Source organism: Sphaeramia orbicularis, chromosome 17 (assembly GCF_902148855.1).
Source record: "Sphaeramia orbicularis chromosome 17, fSphaOr1.1, whole genome shotgun sequence".
Lineage (NCBI taxonomy): Eukaryota > Metazoa > Chordata > Actinopteri > Kurtiformes > Apogonidae > Sphaeramia > Sphaeramia orbicularis.
This window is the reverse complement of record NC_043973.1, coordinates 1,355,077-1,378,374: the sequence shown is the minus strand read 5'-3', so window position 1 is coordinate 1,378,374 and position 23,298 is coordinate 1,355,077. Positions and strand designations below refer to the sequence as shown.

Below are 23,298 nucleotides of genomic sequence, written 5' to 3'. Positions count from 1 at the left end.
AAATGTTCAGGTTCTATTAGTTCACAACTAACATCAGAACAGGATTTGAGTTCAATCCCAACAAAGGAACGAACATTACTGAATAAAAGAGTGTGTAATAAAAATTAATAAAATAAAAACAAAAAAACAAACATGAACCTCTGCCATATCTGCATTTGAATAAACACCTAAAAATATCGATACAGTACTTTTTAATATCGATACAGTATTATGAAATGAAATATCACGATATATTGCAGAAACGATATTTTCTTACACTCCTACTGAAGAGCTTCACCAGAGCTAAACCAGTCCAGTTGAACCCAGAAGAACTAAAGGACACAAGTCTACAAACTACCACACATTAACTGATTGAACCAGGTTCAGATCTCAGCAGGTTTAAAGCTGTGGCAGACTTTCATGTCCAGTTTTTCCTCAGATCTGTCCATCCTCAGTCATATCCTCAGTGTCATTCGTCTGTTCGTCTGTCTGTCATTCCTCAGCTGAATGTCCTGCATTACGCTGAACAGTTTCTTAGTTCCATCCACAAACAAACCATGTGTTCACAAACAGAGTCAGGAGGAACTGGGCATCTGAGGAATTTTGTCGCGATGTGCATTGTGGGAAACGGAGGCTCGCACAGCCGCCTGACAGCAGCAGCTGGAACAGACACGATCAGAAAAACAGCAGGAGCTCTGTTCTCTCTATGCATATACCTCCAGCCGCTTCAGAAGCTTCCACGTGTTTGTTTCATCCATATAATATCACATGGTTCTGCTGCTGCTGTCAGGCAGCTGTGCGAGCCTCCGTTTCCCACAATGCATGTTGTGACGAACTTCCTCAGATGCCCAGTTCCCTCTCAGCTCTGTTTGTAAACACACGGTTTGTTTGTGGATGGAACTAAGAAACTGTTCAGCGTAATGCAGGACATTCAGCTGAGGAATGACAGACAGACGAACAGACGAATGACACTGAGGATAGGACTGAGGATGGACAGATCTGAGGACAGACTGGACATGAAAGTCTGCTGCAGCTTTAAATGAAGCCTTGTTGGTTCAGTCAAGGATGGTGTGAAAAAACCCCTCTGAGCTGCTGGAGTGTTGACCTTGGAAACAGTGGGTGGACAGTGAAGTATAACACTGGCAGAAAGTACAACAAACAAAGCAGAAAAACACTCACTCTGACCAATTTGTCCAGTTTCTTCACATATAGTCATCTACCCCCCCCCCCCCCCCCCCAAAAAAAAATACTCAACAGAAAACACCCTGTAGAAGCCAATAATGTAATAACAGCTGATAACGTAATAAATTTGCCATTTTTCAAATGTAACAGGCCAATAATGTAATATCTGACCAATAATATAATAGAAGTCCTGAACCGATCATGTAATAACTTTTGGTCAATAATGTTATAACTTATTGGCTGGTTATTACGTTATTGGCCTGGTAAAAAAAAATCTTTGCAAATGTAATAACTGAGCCAATAATGTATTAAGTTATAACATTATTGGCCAAAAGCGATTACGTTATCCGGTGATGAAAGTATAGAAAGAAAAAAAACCCTGAACTTTTCTGAGCATTTCATTCTACATCCTCTGAGGTGCACTCTGCTGCACCGTGGAGACAAAACCTGTGAAGCATGAAGGTTCAAAAAGAATGAAAAAACACATGTCACACAGGAATACGGTCAAACATTTGACTCTACTTAAACATTCTGTTCCACTAATTCTCTTACTGATGTTCTTCAAACACTGTCATGGGCAGATTTGGACAGATTCAGTATCTGTGGTACAAACATTAAAAGTCATCTGAGTGAATGGAATGTTCAGATCTGGAATGTCTGGGCTTTCCATCTGCCACTAACTACTGCACTAAGGAACAGTCACCAGTGGATTCCTGTCTTTGCTTTTGTCCATATGTCACCATGCTCATATTTCATATTTACATCATTAGAATATTTCTGTTCTGCTGCACAACACACTCCAGTGTCTCACATAAACACTGTTCATGACACTTACCTATTCTTTCTTCCTGGTTTTGCATGTTTCTGGATTTTCCTCTTCACCTCTTTGGCTACAGTCTACTGAATGACTTCAGTGAGTACCAAACCTGGTCTGCTTGTCTTCTGGACGTACTGCGACAGAAAACCGTCATCCCTCTCAGTTTCCTGGAGTCAGGACCACTAGAACTTCTTCTGGATTCCTGCCTCACACTTCCGTTCGTCCTCACGCTGAAAGACCAGGAATTCTGACAGGATTTCACTGAATATTTACACCAAACACATTGGCGGTAAAATACTCAAAGCCAATCCGCCATCTTGTCTCCAGAGATGCGAAACGGACCACGTGTCATCAACAGACCAATCAGAGCAGTCGATACAAGTTCCGCGTTGCAAATGAGCATCTCATTGGTCGAGACGAATGGAGAAGAAAGCAATATGGCCGCACCCATGAGACGGATCCAAATAAACATAATTTGCACTTTTCGGAGCGATTTATGCGTAATTTTCCGGCTGAAATGTTGCCAAACCAGATGGAAATGATCTGGACACATTTAATTTACTGGAACATATGCTCAGTTTTCGGAAAAAAATGGATTTCTGTCAAAAACCGGAACACTTTCATCACTGGTTATCGGTTCAGGACTTTTATTACGTTATTGACCAGATCTTACATTATTGACCTATTACATTTTAAAAATGGCAAATTCATTATGTTATCGGCCGTTACTACGTTATCGGTTGTTATTCCATTACTGGCTTCTACACACCCAGACCTCCATTATATCCACCACTGCAGATCGACAAAGTGACATTAGCCAGAGATCGTTACAAATACATGAATTCAACATTTACATTTTTAAATATTTACAGCCACTGAAACGAGAAATCAACCCTTTTGAGTCCAACTTCTGCTGCCCCCGTTGGAATCAGGAGTATTCACAATTTACATTAAAGCGACAGACAGACAGACAACACCGTGTATTGTTCTTTTGTTTGTCTTCCACATGAACCCAGTGGTTTCTGCAGAGTCTGCCCTGGTTCTGACTGCAGTGGAAAGGGTGGACATGTGGCCGGACAGTGGACATGAGGCCGGACAGTGGACATGAGGCCGGACAGCGCCCCCTTCCCCTGGGCTTCGTCACCTCCGGCTCATCAGGACGTCCCACTCCTCCTGCTTAAATGAAATACTCCTTTGGGTTTTCGCCGGACACGTTCTGCGAGTCGGCCTGGGTGTCGAAGGGGAAGTCTTGGCTGTCCTCCTGTTTGACCCCCTTCACTTCTCGGTTCCGGTACGTCTCTTTTCTGCGGTACAGGAACCTGGCTGTTACGGCCAGAGCGGTGACGATCACAAAAATGACCACAGCGATGACACCTGCAGCGGACAGACGAGGAGCAGTTACACGCAGACCAAGGTTATCATCGTTAACGAAAACGAACCAAATGACCAAAACTAGAATTGTAAAAACATTCTTGTTAATTGAAATAAATAAAAACTACAATTAAAAGAAAAAAATGATAACTAACTGAAACTGTATGGTGTGTTTACAAAACTAACTAAAATATATAAAAATTATGGATAAAATTCCCTTTGTTTTCGTCTTTGTTAATGTCAAATTGATATGAAAGCGATTTATTTCCCTCAAGCAATTTAGCTAGCGGCACCATACGACACTTCACGGTCCGACACTTCTCGTCACTTGTCGTTTAGAGTCGTCTTCTGGTCCCCACTCTACTCTACGACAGCGAAGAAGATAAAAGATATGACCAAACTAGAAGTAATACTGAAACTAACCATTTAGAAAAGAACGAAAACTAATAAAAACTAGCAAACCTGCTCTAAAAACAAATTAAAACTAACTTTTTTCTTGGATCTCTGTGTAAAACTGTCTGTAGAATCTGTTACCATGACTGACAACTGTCATTTAACTTTGTTTTCCTAAACCATGGCTTTTTTTTTTTTTTTTTATTATACACTTACATAAACATGTACTTATACATAAGGAACCACACAGACACAATAAAAATAAAATAAAATTATTCAACAAACCTACAAACCTATTATTAACCCCCCCCCCCCCCCAAAAAAAAAAAAAAAACCCAAACAAAACAGGAAAAAAAAAACCCAACAAAAACAACAACAACAACAAGATAAATAATATGATCAGCTCCTCTTTCCAATGCTCAGGGCTGATTAAGAGTTAATATAATGTATATTAATGACACATTTCTCCATCAAAAGGACATGGACATACTTTTCTTTTTAAAGTTGGAAAAGATGAAGTTTTCCATTCATGGATTAGGGTTAAGCCCCCCCCCCCCCCCCCCCCCATACCCAGGCCTAGAACCGGCCCTAAATCCAAACTTTAAGGCCCAGGTGTCAAACATGCGGCCTGGGGACCAAATCAGGCCCACCAAAGGGTCCAATCCTTGGGCCTCCCTAATCCAAATGACAAATGGCATGGAATAACGAATGACCTAACCCTAACCCTAACCCTAGTGGTCATTCGTTATTCCATGCCATTTGTCATTTGGATTAGGGAAGCCCCCAGTCCGGCCTGTGGGATGAAATGCAAAAATGACCCTAAAGATGGTGTCAAAATCATTTTAGTTGAGGTTCCACATACAGACCAATATTATCTTAACATTATCAGACCAGTGAAATATTGTCATAATAACCTAAAAATAATGGAAACTGCAAATTTTCTCTTTGTTCTAGTAAAAAAGTAAAATTACATGAAAATGCTGACATTTCCAAACTATCCTTTTACAATAAACATGTACAACCTGAAATGTCTTAAAAGAAATAAATGTAATTTTAACAATATTCTGGATGTTACTAAATGTTTGATGTAATGCACATGTGTAAATGATAAACTGAGGCAGAATATTGTTCAAATTGCTCTTATTTTTCTTAATTCATTTCAGGTTGTTCATGTTATTTAAGGAAACGTTGTCAATGTAAATATTTTCATAATACAGTGTAACTTTTTCACTGTTATGATCGTACTGGTCCGGTCCACTGGAGGTCATACTGGGCTGAATGTGGAACTGAACTGAAATGAGTTTGACAGCCCTGCTTTAAGATGTGAAAAGACTCTAAAAGTTTCAAACTCAACTCTAAAATTACCCCGGTGTGTGCCTGTCTTTCTCCCTTGGTGCTGCCATTTCATTTTTAAATGTTTATTATCTTCCTAATCTAACTTTGAGCTTCATTGCACATCATTTTAAATCTTCTGACTCTCTGGGCTCTTCCACTCTGCTGAGCACATTTGGGATTATGAGAGGTTTCATCTAATTGAAAATGTAAAAAAAAAAAAAAAAAAAAAAAAAAAACTAAAATCAATTTAATACGACATTATATTATGAAGCGACCCCTATATTCTAAGATAACAGCAAAAAAAAGTTTTCCCATCAGTCATTTCTGCCCAGGTTTAATTAGGTGAGGTGCCCTGTGTGCAGTGAAACAGTTTGAATGGACAGATTTAAATGGCTTTTCTGCTGTTAGAACCTTTTCTATCGACACCATTATGGAGTAAATCTTTTGCAGTCTTCAGTTTAAATCAATCAGTGCAGTCAGGGCAACACAGTTTTAAATGACTTTGAAATGGACTGCTCTGACATCACTTCACTGTGTCCAGTCGTCCCAGTAAAAGAACCCTTCAAACCTGCCACTCATCACATTAGAGATCTAACAATATGAACATTTCATATCACAGTTATTGTGACCAAAATTATCACAGTTATCATTATTATCACAGTATTGTTGAAATTGTGCTATAAATGTTCAAAAAGTACTAATACACACACTGAAAGAATTTAACCAAGTTGTATTTTGGAAAAAAAATTAAATAAGTAAACAAATAAAATAGTTGGCCCAATGTCCCTTCTGTGTCAGAAACATTCAAATATTAACCCTTAGTGGTCTGAGTCTATTTTGTCCGTTTTTCAGTCCTTTTGATTTTGCCTTTATATACTATAGAAACAAATGTTTACTATACCCATGTTTGGGATCTGTTTTTTCAGCACAACTTCATTTATATCATCTGTCTATTATTTTTTCACTTTAACCTACTATAAAAACACAAAAGAACAACAACAAAAATAATAAAATCCTATTTGAAAAATGTATATAATTTATTGCATAAATAACACACAGATGCTTAACGAACCTTTTCAAAGACTTTAAAAGTGAATATTGGTTCCAAATATTAGGTATAGAAAATTAAAATTTAAATAAATTAAAACTATACTCAACTAGAAGCACTCTGAGAGCGCAGACCTCCGCCAAGGCTGATCAGTGCCCCCCCCCCCGTGGGTCCCCCACCCCCGATCACCACCAAAATTTAATCATTTCTTCCTTATCCCATTTCCAACAAACCCTGAAAATTTCATCAAAATCTGTCCATAACTTTTTGAGTTATGTTGCACACTAACGGACAGACAAACAGACAAACAAACAAACAAAACCTGGCAAAAACATAACCTCCTTGGCGGAGGTAATAACATCATCATGACAAAAAATAACACAAGTGAAAACATAACCCTAAAGTCATACGAGTAAAGCCCAGTTCAGACCAAAGATTCACAATCAGATGAAACAGAACTTGCATCTACTTTCAGAGTGCATACACAGAGCCATATGCTGGGTTTCCACTACGTGGTATCGGCTCAGCTCGGCCTTTTTGTTTCCATTACTAAAAAGGACCTGGAATCTGGTACCTGGTACTAGTTTTTTGGTCTCACCTCCTCTGAGGTTCCAGGACTGGGGACCAGATACTAAAGGTGACACTGTGTAAACACTGCAGACCACTGATTGGTCAGAGTCGTCTGTGTGCCCCGTCCTTTTACAAAAACAGATGCAGAAGTTGACAGTAAATCTGTTGGTAGGTGAATCCACATGAGGACAGTCTGTAAAACTACACCATTCAGTCAGGAGGTTCAGACTGTGGTGGCCGACGTAGAAATTCAGCCTGAGTTTAATGAGACAACACACAACGAGTGAGTTTATCAGCGACTCTGAGCAGACGACACAGAAGTAACACACCGCATCGCTATGACGACCAGGTACTGTAAAGTCACTAGTATCCTGGAATGGAAACGGTCTGGAATAGGACCTGGTACCAGAGGCGAGTTGAGCCGGTTCCATGTAGTGGAAACGCGACATAAGGAAACCATGCTGCCATAGGACCATGTGACCAGAAGAAGAAAACCGCAGACGGAACCTCCTGCACATGCTCAGTGCGTTCTTCTGTGGTTTGAGTGTTTCCTGCCGTAGGCTCTGTCTGTTTGTGGACAGCGCCACATACAGGTGTGGACTACGTATGACTCCGTTTCCACCTGGACGCAGATATTTATGGAAACGATATGAGTATGGACGACAAACTTTTAGAATCCACAAAAGAAAAATATCAGGAGCGTTGTGGTGTGGACGCAGCCTTAGAGTACCAATACTACATATGGACTGTATGTAGTATTGATACTCTTAAGTTCTCAGCTTTAACCTGACAGAACTGATCAGCTGCACAAATCATCAGAACACTGGCTTCTTTTGAACCTGGATGTAAATTTTCATGCCTTAAAAGAAGGATGAAATGAGACTCAGTCACCTGTTTCAGTTCTAGTGTTTATAACAGGGCTCTCAAACTCCTGTTCTTTCAGTTCCACATTCAGCCGATGTGATCTCCAGTGGGTCAGACCAGTAAAATAATAACAGAATAACTGATAAATGAGGACAACTCCAAATTTTTGTCTTTGTTTTAGTGCAAAAAAACCCCATTAAATTATGAAAATACTTACTTCTATAAACTATCCAAACAAAAAAGATGTGAATAACCTAAAAAAACCCTGAGATTTCTTAAGAAAAATAAGTGCAGTTTTAACAATATTCTGCCTCAACTTATCATTTGATTGTTTGATGACATGTTTATCCAAAATCCTGATATGTTCTGGAGCACTGATGATGACCAGATGAAATGGTTGTTTAGTTCAAATGTATTCAAATTAGCATTATTTGTTTGTAAAGCCTGGAAAAAGGGGCAGATGTGTTTGTTTAAACAGGTCAGTGCTTTGTTTTGTTCATGTCTATTGTGTCTATTGTCTGGCATTTGATTTTTGGTTTGTGTTTTTGGTGTCTTATAAGCCCATGTAAGGGGTGGGCATGTTCTTTATGCAAGACACAAGAATAAAAACATTCATTCATTCATTCATTCATTCATATCATTTCTACATGCGCATTATGGGTCAGAGCTACAAAGTCACTAAACATTTAGTAACAGGCAGAAAATTGTTAAAATTGTGCTTAAATCTTTAGACATTTCAGGTTTATATTTGTTCAGGTTATTCACATTTTCTTGTTACAGGATAGTTTGTAAATGCAAATATTTTCATAATTTAATGTTATTTTTGCACTAAAACAAAGACACACATTTGAAGTTGTCATTATTTATAGGTGTAATGTAAGATTATTTTTCCCATCAAACCCAGTAGTAAATCTGCAGTGCTTCTTCTGTGTGGGTTCTTCTGCTGTTATTATTTGACTGTAGATCAGATTGGTCTGAATGTGGAACCCACACTGAAATGAGTTCCACAGCCTGGACTGTGGAATTTTTGCACTTTGCTAATTCATCCCAGGGGCCGGATTGGAACCATTGGGGGGATGCATTTGGGCCCCGGGCCGCATGTTTGAGACCCCTGGTTTATAAGATGGTGAAAACGAAAACAATGAGAGTCCAAAATTTGGAGCCAGTCATTTGTGCTTCTGCTGTCCTCAGATGAGCATTTTCTAACTGACTTGAGCAGTTTTCGAGTCAGTTTTTCTTTTTTTTTGCAGCTTAAATCTTTATTGAGTTTTATGTACAATTATAACAGTAACCCCCCCCCCCAAAAAAAGACAAAAACAAACACACAAAACAAAACAATACAAAACAAAAAACACCAATAAAAATAACAGACAAACAATAGAACCAATGAATACAAAAGAAAACTATGTGCCCAGGTAGCAACTTTTTACTTTCTCAATATTTATAACGCTTAATTTTCACACTTTTCAGTCAATAATAATCTTAAATAACTGGATTATTAGTTGCATTTTTCATTTTTAGTTTGCTTTTGCCATTTAAGTTTAGCTTTAATTCCTTTTTTTTTTTTTTATCCAGTCAGTTTTTCATTCCTTCCTGAGTCCCAGGGGACACCATCATCCACCTGCAATCAAACCAGGATGAACTGTTCCCTGTTTTTTTTCTTTATATTTCTTGTGAATCTTTCAGTCGGAACCTGGCTTGAAGAAATATGAAGTTGTTAAATACCTCCAATCAGAGCGGAGTCCGTCCTGATGGCATTGACTAAAGGTTGGCCTGTACCCAGAGAACCAGACTGGTCTACAGAAGAGAAAGAAAGAAAGAGAAGAGGGGGAGGGGAGGAGGACAGAAAAGGCAAAATAAAAACCCAAAAGGCACCAAAGAAAGACGGAGGGAGGGAGGGAAGGCAGTGGTGATTAAACTGACATATTTACAGCAGAGACCCAGAAAAAAGGGGTTCAAGGAGAGCACGAGAACAAAAGAATAATATAAGACAAGGCTGAAACTTTGAGTCTCATTATTTTGACATTATTGTGAAAACAATACTGTGGAGTAAATGTAGACCTTTCATGCAGTGTCTTGTGTTGAATTTATTAGAAAAATTGTGTAGTTTCAGAATAGAACATCCAAAAATGTGTATTACTTGTCCTTGTGTGACTTTTTGCATGATGTTTGCTGAAAAGTGGAGCAAAAATGAGCCTTTTTCAGTGACAAATAATAAACCCATATGAATCCTGTTGCTGCTTCTAAATGTTCACTGAACTTGCTTCCTTTGAACCTTAGAAGCAGAGCTGATGGTCTGGCCTTTAGAATGAGGATCAGTTTGAGTAATTTCAGTTTTAAAGTCAGTGACATCAGATCAGACAGTTCCTCAGAAGACGTCCTGGGACTATTTGGTTTGGATTTTTGGGCTTCTAGGTCAGAATTGGACTTATAATTCTGTATGTAGAGTTGATATGATCATAAATCTGTGTGTATTATACACCATTCTCTTTCTTTTTCTGTTGTGAATAAAGCATTCCCCAACAATTAAGTCTATTCTAATATTAGATCAGTCAAATCATTACTTTTACTAACCCTACCCACATCAGTTTTTAGTTTGTGAAAAAAATACAGACCATTGTAAAAAAACAAAAAACAAAAAACTTGCATTCATTCAATTTTCAATATCTAGCCTCCAAAATGTAATCAATTCTGCCCACCTACATGGGCTACTATGAGTTTAGATTATTGAGGCCCATTTACTTTCCTAAAGTCAGATCAAGTTTTTTTTTACAACCACATTTTCATACTGGTTTTTGAAACTGCCCAGATTTGGACTTGTTGTGTCAACGATGAAGCCAATTTAAGCAGACATAATCACTTTAGGAGGGCTTCTATAGGTCAAGTTATAGTTCAACTAATAAAACTACTCTTACACATGTTATGGAGGAATGCCTAATTGATATATTTTTTTTTAAATTTCAGATTAAAGCCATGCAGGGGTGGAGGAAGGAAGGCCTCCTGGGGAGGATTCAAAGCTCACAGATGAGGAGAACAAAGCGTGTTAGGTTTGATTTTTGACAGAAATTAAATGGTCAAGTTGTGCATAGGCCAGATTTCATGGTTTTTTGTTTCAACCTTGTGTCAATAAAGGCTCAGTGATTTGAAAACCACAAATGATTTTACATAAATGATTTCAGATTCAGATTCCTGAGAAAATTTGACCCTAAACTGATATCGGCTAAAATGTGCTTAGAGGTCTTATTTCTGTCTTTGTGCATAAGAAATCAATCTAAGTGAATCCCCAAAGGAACTCTGTGTTGGTAAATGACAGTTGTTCAAATGGACAGGATTTCAGTTCTGTTCAACATGTTGATGCTCATATGAACTATGTTTTCAGCTCAAAAATGAACAATTTCAGCACAATTAATGCTATATTTTCATGTCACAAATGGACAAGTTCTATTTGAACTGAACTGAGCTGAAAAACAAATCTTCTCTTCTTTTGGATTCCCCAGTTTTTCTTCCCAGATTCTCTCCTCCATATCACATGTTTTATTTGTACAGGTTCAGTCTGGAGTATGGTGCTGATCCATCCTGCTTCTGTTCCACCAATACATACATGAAGAATGGCACACAGCACTGTTTACATCAACACTTTTACAATAAGAAGCATTTTTATACAGAAAGAACAATTCTAGATTGTTCTTTACTTTTTAGTCTGATGCTAAACTGTCCAATAAATAATAGTGCTCCTAGTTTTTGCACAGGGTTCATTAGTGTAAACGCTGACATGGCTGCAGAGCATCAGTATGATGGGATCCACAACAACCATGTCACATCCGTCCACTGACGCATTTAGTGTTTTTGTGTCAGCTGGGATTGTTTTAGATCCACAATACCAACATTTATGAAGAAGAGCACAATTAGCAATAGGAAGTCTAGAAGTTTATTCCTAATAAAGTACTGGGACTGACCAGAGCATCATGGGTAATGTCACATCCGTCCACCAGCAAAAGTTTTCACGTACACGTGCTATTCCAAATCCAATATTTATGAAAATAGAGCTTCCACTGTCAAAGAATATCAGTAGCCTGTGCACAGATGGATTAGCATTATTTACACACACTTCTATGACTTTCTTTTTTTTTTGACAAAAATGGCCCCTCATTTGACCCCCTACGTAAATTTTAGCCGATATATTTTCAGTCCATAACCAAGAATTTGAATTTTTGCCTTTAATGTCACTAAAATGCAACTCAAACCTTGAACCTTGTCATAAGATCAAAGAAAAGAGAGCAAATCAGGTCAGAAAAAGTGGAAAGACAGAGAAAAACCACAGACAAGATACCAATATCATCATTCAGAAAAGGCTGGGAATGTACAGCAGCTCCCCAGATGACACTAATAAAGCATCTCAAACTGGAAGAAAATGAGCCCAGGGGAAGGAAGTCCCAGCAGAAAAGCCTTCTGTAGTCCACGGTAATTAAAACATAGATCATACTGTCATCAATTTCCTAAAAACAAGGATGATACTGACTGCCATTAATGAGCTTCTTATGAGACACAGAAGCAGCATTTATTCAGTTTCAGCCCAAATGGAAACAAGTGGAGGTACTGTGGGAATAAAGGCTTCACACAAACAGAGCTGAACATCCAACTGTTTGATGTTTTTCCAACACGCTGCACCGTGGAAGCTCCACACTAATGCGCTTTGTCTTCTGCGGGTAATTAGGCGCTCGCTATAGGAGAGCATTTCATTTAGCTGTCTTAAATTCCATCAACTGCTATAATATCCTCGGGGTTATGCATTTGTTTCATGTTGACATTTGAAAACAGTCTCTAATTCTATTACCTCCTGACTAATTGTAGTGTCAAATGAATTTCTGGATCCTGGCCCAATTTGCACACAAATAGCTCTATTTGAGTAAAGTATTAACAGAGGGTCTAAATGAGTGGAGCGCTGTAGCGTGTCACGGTACAGAAGGGCTTCAGGCATGACGGGTTAATCATAGATACTATAATGACTCAATCTGCAGCCGAGCAGCGAAAACTGGAGTCACTGCTGCAGCGACTGGGCCTGGAACCAAGACCGACTCCCATTTAGACAGTTTTTTAGTGAGATATGAAGCACAAAAATGAAATATCCATACAAATGCATTTATTTACACTGCAAAAAAGGAATATATGACTTAAATATAGAATATTTAACTTGAAAAATCATTTTTTAGATTTATTTACTTATTGAGACTTAATCTTATACAGATTCTTTGACTTGTTCCCAGTTTTTCCATCTTGTTCTGCCCCACTGAGATATTACAACTAATTTAAACAGTATTTATAATAAAACCAGCTCCATTGTTGGAGGATGAGTATGGAGGACACAGGAACTGTCTGCACTCCAGACATGTTTACTTGTTTTATGCAGTTTTACCTATTGACCCTTTGCACCAACATCACAGTTATCATGTGACTGGGGCTGCAGTTCCATGGTGGACGGCAAAAGCAACACAACAAACAAACAAATGAACGACAGATTCTGTCTACCAGCACTGAAAATAAAGTTTTGGAGTTGTCCTGCGAAGGGACTCACCTTACTGGACAGCACAAAGAACACTATTTGGAGAAGCTAGCGATAGCAGGGCTAGCTACAGACCCATACCTTCTGCCTCCTGATGTGTTTACGGATTTACCAAAATCCTCCAGTCTACTGGAGTTTAAAGCACACCATCTGTTCCATTCTGTTCTAAATGCAGTGTCCCCGTACACAGGTGTGATCTAAAGCAGACTACAGTCTGGATGAGCCCAGTTCTTAGTCTCAGGTTAGTTTACCCAGTCTCTGTACTGCGCTCACGGCAGAGGAATGGATCTCATAATGCTAAAGGACAGATACAGCTAACGTTAGCTAGCTAGCTGTGTATGTTTTGAACATGTTTCCTCATCATGCCATCCAAACTCAAACAGACTGGAACCAACAGCAGCTGTAATGAACGAACACTGTGTAATAATGTGAGTGTGTGTCGTCAGTATCCTACAGTATTAGCTCTGGTGTTGAAGTGTCTGCCTTTGTACGATCTACACACAGTCATATGTACAGTTCCACCACTAGAACATATGGAACAGCATCAGGACAAGAACAGTAGGACGTAGAACATAGTGGAGCTGGTCCAAAGGCAGACACGACAACAACAGAACTAATACTGAAGGGACTGATGACACACACTGGAACACAGTGGATCATAGGAGTTAACCCAGTCTACCACCGAGCTAGCATTAGGTGGAGCTAATGCTAATGCTGTGGACCCAAACACAGCCTGTTCTATCTGTAATATCAGCTCCATCAGATCCAGGCTCTGTCTGGAACCAGCTGAAACCATGGATGGAACTGTTGTGTGCGACCACTGGACGTGGAAAGCAGAGTTAAAAACCAACAAAAACGACAACGTTCAGATCAAATTCGATATTAGCTGGTTTACCGTCCACCGTGCAGTCTGGCACTTCCACCGTCCGTCATGGCGCTCATGTGTGACGTAATGTGCAAAGAGTCAATAAATACATATCTACTGAGTCATTACATCTTCATAAGACCATATATATATATATATATATATATATATATATATATATATATATATATATATATATATATGTAAAAAACTATATATCATAAAAAAAACTATATACTGTAGTTAAAAAAAATCTTCCTATGAAGACTTGAAACACGTATATTCTACTTAAAATAAGAATTTTACCATTCTATAATCCTTAGATCATATTTTCTCATTTTAAGAAAACTTGAGAAGTGCACTTTTCTTTCTGCACTAGCAGATAAATTTACTTGAAATAAAACATTTTAACCCAATATTAAGTTTACTTTTCTTATTTTTGTACAGGCCTTTTTTGCAGTGTAACTACAAATCTCAAACAAAAACTTTTTCCGTTTCTGTCTCACATATGACCCAAAGAATCCAATCCTGGAAAAGCTACAACATTTTTGCTTCAGCATGTCAAAAAAGGCAAAATAATAATCCTCAGTGTTTAAAAAAAAACCAGGATGGTTTCGGTTTCCTGAGAACGTCTTACCTGATAGGTGGTGTGTGTTTACGGCTGCGTAGGGGTTGGCTGAAGCAGATGAGCCACAGTTGGATTGGACTAAAGGTCCGGAGATGACCACGGGGCTGGTGTCCGGGTGGAGCAGAGCGGCTTTCAGAGGACTGATGGAGTTGAAGTGGACCACAGACAGACAGCCGGTGAAACCCAGAGACGCCAGTCTGCTCAGGTCTGGATCCAACTCCTCTGAATCTGAGCAAACACACAAACCCAAGGACAGTGAGGTCCCAGTCCTTTAACTACGACTGCGTTCACACTGCAGGTCTGAATGCACTGTTTGGATTTTTTGGTGAAATTGGCTTTTTTCGTGTGCTCGTTCATATATTTTTGTCTTTAAATAGAATTGTCTTTTTTCAATGGAATTCTTCCTTTTCCCACATTTCCCTGTGGTCTCCATAAACTGTAAATGCTCTGCTTGGCTCTGAGTTCTTCATTCATTCAACTCCACAGGTCCATCTTCAACCCTATTTCTGACTAATGACACCAGAAAGGTGGTTTGGAGCGCTGGCCCTTTAAATGCACAGGAGACACTTCAGGCCCCGCCCCCTCCAGATTGTTGGCTGTGCTGCTCTGTCCTGTTCAACCGACAACTAAACATTTTAGGTAATGGGCTCCAAGTTTGGACAGATTTACAGTCTGGAATACAACCGCTGATGACGACAAACAATTATGGAAAAATACTGAAGAAATGTTGGACTGAAGTCTGGACCTGATATGAGCAAATGTGGAGACGCAACTAGTTAGAGACGCAACTAATGAAGAAGGAATTCAAATGAAAGAAAACAAACAAAAATTGAACAAAACAAAGAAAAAAATTAACAAAACTGAACAGAAATCGACAAAATAATAAAAAAATTGAACAAAACCGTGGTTTATCGTTATACCGGTAATCGTTAGATCCCTAAGTGTATTTGAAAGAGGACTCAGTCTGCTCAGTGTTGAGGTAAAGTGTAGAAACGCAGCAGAGCTGGAAATCTGTGATCAGCTCATGATCAACTGAAGAAATTTCCCACCTTTGGACCGACCGCACGCACATGTAGAGTATGGGACAAACAGTAGAAGGGCTATGTGTGCGTGGGCGTCCACTGAGCTGCTATAAATCAGCTGACAGATGTGCACCCCCACCCTATCTGTTCATTTTACTGATTTGAGTCCCTTCATCGTTCACCTCCTCTCCCTCAGAGCAGTGAAAACAGTGAAAGCAGCAGCTGTGAAGGCGAACATTAGCAGAGTAAGCAGCTGCATCAGTGTCTGATCTGATGACGGAGGTGAGCTTTATTCCAGGAAACATCTGCATGGAGATGACAGCAGAGCAGGATGCAGCTCATTCCTTCCACGTCTGTCGTGTCTGTTTTGCTTCCGCTTCCATTAGTTTGGCTGATGGATGACAGGGCCGGCAGGGAACGACACCAAACCCACTATCCTGCTGCTTTTCTGATCCTGATCCGACTCTGCGCCTCCTCAGGTTCGACAGAGGGGAGGACAGGTTACAGCTGACAGGAGCGCAGATTATTGATACAGCTCAAGTTCACTATGCACTGTAAAAAAATAAAAACCTGCAAACAAACGGTAATATTCTGCAGCAGGGATGCCAAAAAAATACTGTGAAATATCGGAAAATAACCATCTCATAAAAATATGGTCATTTTCCATAATTAAAATACAGTTTTTTGCCCTAACTTTACATGAGATTTAGCTTTTTTTTTTTTTTTGACTTTTTAATGTTTAATAAAGAATATTTACATGTATTAAAACAATCAAATATACATATATATATATATATATATATATATATATATATATATATATATATATATATATATATATATATATATATATAAAATAATTTTCAGTGAGACTCAGTTGTCCAATCCACTGATAAAAACTGTATTTGGACAGTTTATCAGTGCTTATACATGTTATACATTCACAAAAATACATTTATTCAACATTTTTGTTGTGAAACCTCCTGTAATTACACAAGATATTTGTCAATTAATAAACAAGTCTGGTTCAACTGACAGAACTAATATTTCTGTTACTGTTAATTGTCAGTAATTTTATCGGTATTAATATTTTTTTAAACAGTATTAAACTTTAAATTAACAGTTTAATCTCATAAATAGAAAAGAAATATTTGTGAAATTAGGATACATTTATAGATGTATTTTAACTGTATTTTTCTGTGAAAAAAGAAAAAAAAATTCCTTAAAAAATGGAAATTTTTTGGTTAATCACTGTTATAGTTTTTTCATGTTATTTTACAAGTGACATGTAAAATCGCAGTCTGTTTTTGTCATTTTATTGATATTTTCCTGTATCTTAAAAATACAGGAAAAATCTGTAAAATAAACAGTGAAAATTCTGTTAAATTACAGATTTTTTTTTACAGTGTGGTGAAAGTTTGCAAGAAAATTAACCCATAAACAACAAGTGTGTCAGTTCCCAAGTGAATTTTTCTCTCTATTTAACTTTCTTAAGTGATTTATCACCATCTATTGTAATATTAGCTCCCGTATTTTATGTCTTTTTTGGTGTAAATCATATATTTTCCTATGTTTACTCCAGTGATCTTGTAGATCAGGACCACATTCAGCCCAATTTGATCTCCAGTGACCAGTCAAATAATAGCATAATAGCCTATAAATAACAACTCCAAATTTTTCAGTGCAAAAAATAACATGAAATTATGAAAATTTTTACATTTTACAAACTGTCTAAAACAACAAAAAAAAGGATGTGAATAATCTAAAAAACAGAAATTTCTGAAGAAAAATAAGCATAATTTTATCAATATTCTGTCTCAACTTATGATTTATAGGTGTGCATTATGGATCAGATCTACCAAGACACAAAACAGGGAGAATAATGTTAAAATTGCACTTATTTTTCTTTAGATATTTCAGGTTGTTCATATTTGTTCAGGTTATTGACATTTTATTGTTAAAGGAGATCAGAATGTAATGTCCTTTGCAATAAATCAAAGAGAAAAAATTGGTGTTCCCATTATTTATAGGCATAATGTCATATTATTTTTTTTCCCACATTAAACCAAGAATAACATTTGGAGTCATTATTTATAGGTTATTATGATATTATTTTCGAGTTTGATGCCCTTGACTGTTAATATCTTCAGGGTAATTTTTGCACTTTGCAAATTCATCCTGTGGACCGAACTGGACCCTTTGGCTTTGGCTTTTGGCCCCTGGGCCGCATGTTTGACACCTGTGATGTAGATGTTCATTAAAGCTCAGATTAAAGTTGTAGGTTATTATATCAGAAATAGAGAAAACTGAAGAAAAAGTGACTTTTTCTGCAAATCTGTCAATAACTGAACTCAAAAACAAGTGTGTCCATCCACTGTCATTGATCCAGCTCCATGGGTTTTACTGGTGAATCGATGTTGTAGAGGATGACGGTGTTTCCATGATAACTACATTCCATTTTAAATGTATTATTATGTTAATTCTATTGTTTTACTTGGTATTTTTATTTCACTGTTTTGAATTGTACAGCTGTTTTTATGTCTTTAATCTATTCCTGTATTTTATTGTTTTATTTTGGTTTTCCCCCTGTAAGTCGCTTTGGAAAAAAGCATCTGCCAAATGCATAAATGTAAATGTAACTATGGAGCCTCTGAACGTCCAAATATGGTCATATCTGATGGCCATGAAAAGATGAAGAACTGTATTTTACACCAGTTATTGACATGGATTGATAGGATTAGTGGATCAACAGGAATTAAACAGTTTAGGTCAGTAGATGGTTTAGGTTAAAGGAGGATGTTTGGGTCTGTAAGGGTTAAATATCCATATTCAGAAATGATAACCAGTCAAAAGCCAGTGTGTTGGATTTGGTTTTGATAGAAACAGACACAGATGTAAGTATATAGAGTATATAGCTCTCACTATCATGAAGTCATAGTAGATGACTCTGAATTTATTTCTGTCATTAGATATCAGCCCCTTATGAAGAAAAATCATTAATTTATTAGTGTTCAACATCGGAACCTGTGGATAAATAACTGCATGGCTGTTTGCCTTTTAGGCTTTGCAAACAATTGCAACAATAATGATAACTGTTAAACACTTCATTTTATTTGGACATTTATTTATTTCAGTTCATATTTGTTCAGGTGATTCACTTTTTAATGTTAAATCAGTGGTTCCACATACTGACATTTAGTCTGTATAATGTCTATTATTGTGGACAGAGGCAGTAAATCCAGGTGTAGATTACTGCACAAAGGGAGAATGGGATTGTCCTTGGTCAGGATCTGTCCAGTGAGTCCAGCTGTGATTTACAAGGAGGACAATTAATACTGAACAAACAAGAACTGAAACTATGAATTATGAAAGAGCTGCAGCATCTGAAACTGACCACAATGAACATTTGACACAGAAACAGAACCACAGTGCTGCAGTTTCACAACCACAGTTTGTCTGATATGGATTGGGATTGGCTCTGTCAACTCAACATATATTTTTATTAAGGAGTTTTTAATTTTTTTTTTTTTTTAAATCAATTACTAGAAATTTCAGGCGACCCCAAGGTTGAAAAACACTGTGTTTAAGGATAATCACCTCTGCCAGAAGGTACTGGGATCGCTTTGCTTTGTGTGTTTGCGTGCGTGCGTGTTTGTCTGTTAGCAAGATAACTCAAAAAGTTACAGATAGATTTTCATGAAATTTTCAGGAAATGTTCATACTGGCACAAGGAAGAAATGATTAATTTTTGGTGGTGATTGTGGGTGGTGGGGCCCACGGGGGGGCCCCACTGATCTGCCTTGGCGGAGGTCTGCGCTCTCCAAATGCTTTTCTTGTTTGTTAATGTAAATGCTTTTATAATGTGTTATTTAGTATTTGTTATTGTTCTTTTTTTGCAGTAAAAACAAAGAGAACCATTTGGAGTTGGTATTATTTAAAGGCGTAATGTAATCAGATTTTTTTCACATTAAACCAAGAAGAAGATTTGGAGTCGTAATTTCTAGGTTATTATGGTGTTATTTTTATTTTTAAATTTTTGAGATCACATTGGTGCGTCTGTGGCCCCTGAACTAAAATGAGTTCAACATGCTTGACTGTTAATATCTTAGATGTAATTTTTTCACCTTACACATTCATCCCAGGTGCTGGATTGGAACCTTTAGTGGGCTGGTTTTGGCCCTCAGGCTGCAGGTTTGACACCTGTGTGTTAAATGGACCCTTTGGTGGGCTGGTTTTGGCCCTCAGGCTGCAGGTTTGACACCTGTGTGTTAAATGGACCCTTTGGTGGGCTGGTTTTGGCCCTCAGGCTGCAGGTTTGACACCTGTGTGTTAAATGGACCCTTTGGTGGGCTGGTTTTGGCCCTCAGGCTGCAGGTTTGACACCTGTGGGTTAAATGGATCCTTTAAGGGGCCAGTTTTGGCCCCCGGGCCGCAGGTTTGCCACCTGTGGGTTAAATGCATCCTTTCAGAGCGGTGGCTGCAGCCTGTGGACCCTCTGCCCCTCATGTTATTAACAGTTTCTATCCACGCTAAATCCAGCTGTGATGGAACCACACTGAGACCACATGAATAAGTCATGACCCAGCCAATTACTTTGTCACCCTCTAACCGTTCCAGGTCCCTGTCCAGGATTACACAGCTAAAAGGATAAAACATGGCACTAAAACACTCACAGAAGGTGGCACTTTGCATTAAGGCGTCCATTAAACGGACCGTCCTCTGCTGCACCGAGGAGGGAGTGAAGAGGAAACATGAGCAGGATTAGAGCTGGAGAACAGCACAACCCACACAAACAGACTGTTGGAAAACCAGAGAATTTAGTCTCACAGGAGGCAGTGGTGGTGACAGTGGTTTGGATTGTGTTTATTAACCCTTAAAGGCCCAAACATCCCCCACGACCAAAACCATCTGCTGATCTAAACTGTTTAATACCTGCTGATCCACTAATCCGATCAATGCATCCTATTATATAATGCACGTTCTGTGTCCGTCAGATCGATGTTGCAGCACAGGAGGGTGTTTGTACAGCTTTTCCTCAGCCTTCACATCGCCGCCAAACTCGCTAAATGAATAGAAACATGACCTGACTATCTACTAGGCACTATTTTATGTCCGTATTCAAATGTTGTGAGGCATGCTGGGAGATTTTAGCCTCTCATGCTATCGTACAATGGCACCACAGGTACAATGCCACAAGTGGAAATAAAATACAGTTCTTGAACTTTTCATGGTCATCAGATATGACCCAGAGGCTCCATAGTTACCGTGGAAACTGAATTTTGCTACAAAAAAAGGCAGTTTCAATATCCTTTGAATTTACTCTGAGCTTTCATGAACATCTACATGATAAAAGAATTAAACAGAAAAATATATGATTTACACTGAAAAAAACATAAAATACAGAAGCTAATATGACAATAAATGGTGATAAATCCCTTAAGAAAGTTAAAGAGAAAAATTCCCTTGTGAACTGACACACTGGGTGTTTATGGGTTCATTTTCTTGTGAATGTAAACTTTCACTATAGTGAACTTTGGACTGAAAAAGACACTTTTTGTTCAGTTTTTTTTCTGTTTCTGACATAATCACCCTCAACTTTAATCTGAGTTTTAACATGTTAATCCCTGAGTTGGTCTCATTCACTGCTCTGTGTTTTACACCCCATTCCACAGGCGGTGGGGGTGCACTGAGCATGCTCAGAAATCTCTGGAAAATACAAGGTCTATTGTCTCAGCACATTTTGAAATTTTTCCTATTAAGGGAAAGGTAAAAGTTTTTGGAATATTTAAAATCAATCAGAATTCAGAACGCTCACCACAGACACAATGGGGGTTCAAGGGTTAATGACCATCTACATGATCAGTGTAAAACGTCGCTCCACCCCACTGGTCACTCTAAGAAGGTCATGGTAAAAACTACCACATCTAGAACCCATGGTTCCCACGGCTCCACACGCTAGTTTGTTTTTACTGCTCTACCTACTTCACATACGTCCAGACTGGATCCTAATACAAAATCTGACAAATGCACATGTGGACATTAGAACTTCATGAAACCAGTGAACTAGTGTTGGAACAGGACTTCTGCACAGCACTGTCGAACTAGAAATGTTAAGATATGAAACCTTTGATGTTTGTAATTAATTTCACAATCAAACACACGACTAAAAATGAAGGATAAACTAACTGACACTTGTAAAAAACACATTTGTTGTTCCTCATTAATAACCTCTTATATTACTTCTCCACTTGTAGTTTAAATGGCCTTGATGCTGTGTTTCCACCCGGCCTGTCCTCAGTTTATACCCAGGGAGTCAACACGTATTAAAAGAGTTGCCAGGTTTAATGGCAGTTCTTCAGGGAACTCTTTGGTGCTCTGGCTCTTAGTGCATCTGAGTAGACCATTAATCTGTCTGTTATGAGGACACAGGGACAGATGAGTCCACGACCGTCCATCTACAGCCTCTGTAAAACCTACCATTCCCTTATTAAAGGCTGTGCTTCAGTCCACTCTGGGCTTTCATCACTGTGGTCCACTCTGACATTATAGTAGATAATGTGAATGCATCTGACATTTCACAGCTAAATCCAACTATAAAAGTTTGTATCTTTCAACTTCAGCAACAATCTGAATGTGATCGATGATTATTGCTCCACAGGAAACCGTTAGTTAAAAGTACACATCATGAACATTAACAGGAACTTCAGCTCTGTAGCTCAGGGGTGTCAGACTCATTTTCTTTCAGGGGCCACATTCAGCCCAGTTTAATCTGCAGTGGGCCGGACCAGTCCAATAACAGCATGACAGCCAATAAATAATGACAACTCCAAATGGTTTTACTGCAAAAAATAACATTCACTTATGCCAATATGTACATTTAAAAACTATCCAAACAAAAAAATTGAATTTGTGAAGAAATATAAGTACAATTTTATCAAGATTCTGCCTCAACTTATCATTTCTACATATGCATTATAGGTCAGATCTACGAAGGCACAAAACATTTAGTAACAGGCAGAAAATTGTTATAATTGTGCATAATTTTATTTAGATGCTTTAATTTACATTTTCTTTAAATGTAAATATTTTCATAATTTAATGTTTTTTTCGCACTACAATTTGAAGTTGTCAGTATTTATAGGTATAATGTTAGGTGTGTTTCTTGGGTGATTTTTAGGTGGTTTTTTTGGGTGATTTTTGGGTGATTTTTAGGTGGTTTTAAGGTGTTTTTTGAGTAATCTTTAGGTGGTTTTGAGGTCATTTATGGGTGATTTTTAGGTGTTTTTTTGGTTGATTTTTAGATGATTTTTTGGGTGATTTTAAGGTTGTTCATATTTGTTCAGGTTATTCACATTTTAAAGGATAGTTTGTTAATGTAAACATTTTCATAATTTAATGTTTTTTCCACTAAATCAAAGAGAAAAAATTGGTGCTGTCATTATTTATAGGTTATTATGATATTATTTTTGAGTTTGATGTCCTAACTTGCACTTTGCAAATTCATCCCGCGGGCTGGACTGGAACCTTAGGTGGGCCGGTTTTGGCCCCTGGGCCGCAGGTTTGACACCTGTGCTGTAGCTGCATTCAGCTTCACTGTATATTAAAATACTCTTCTGTTTACATCTCAGCTCAGAGCCTCTTAACACTGTGGAATAAAGTAAATC

At 38.1% G+C, this 23,298-nt stretch overlaps 1 protein-coding gene across 1 annotated transcript in view; it reads right to left on the bottom strand.

Moving 5' to 3' along the window:
* Window positions 1-2,678: 2,678 nt before the first annotated feature.
* LOC115436826 (contactin-associated protein-like 4) overlaps window positions 2,679-23,298 on the bottom strand; it is a 262,042-nt gene continuing 241,422 nt past the window's right edge. The window contains exons 22-24 of the mRNA XM_030159784.1: window positions 14,622-14,840; window positions 9,285-9,356; window positions 2,679-3,352 (exon numbers count right to left, since the gene is read on the bottom strand). Coding sequence (XP_030015644.1) covers window positions 3,156-3,352; window positions 9,285-9,356; window positions 14,622-14,840 — 488 coding nt within the window. The 3' untranslated portion in view covers window positions 2,679-3,155. The remainder of the gene's footprint in view (window positions 3,353-9,284; window positions 9,357-14,621; window positions 14,841-23,298) is intronic.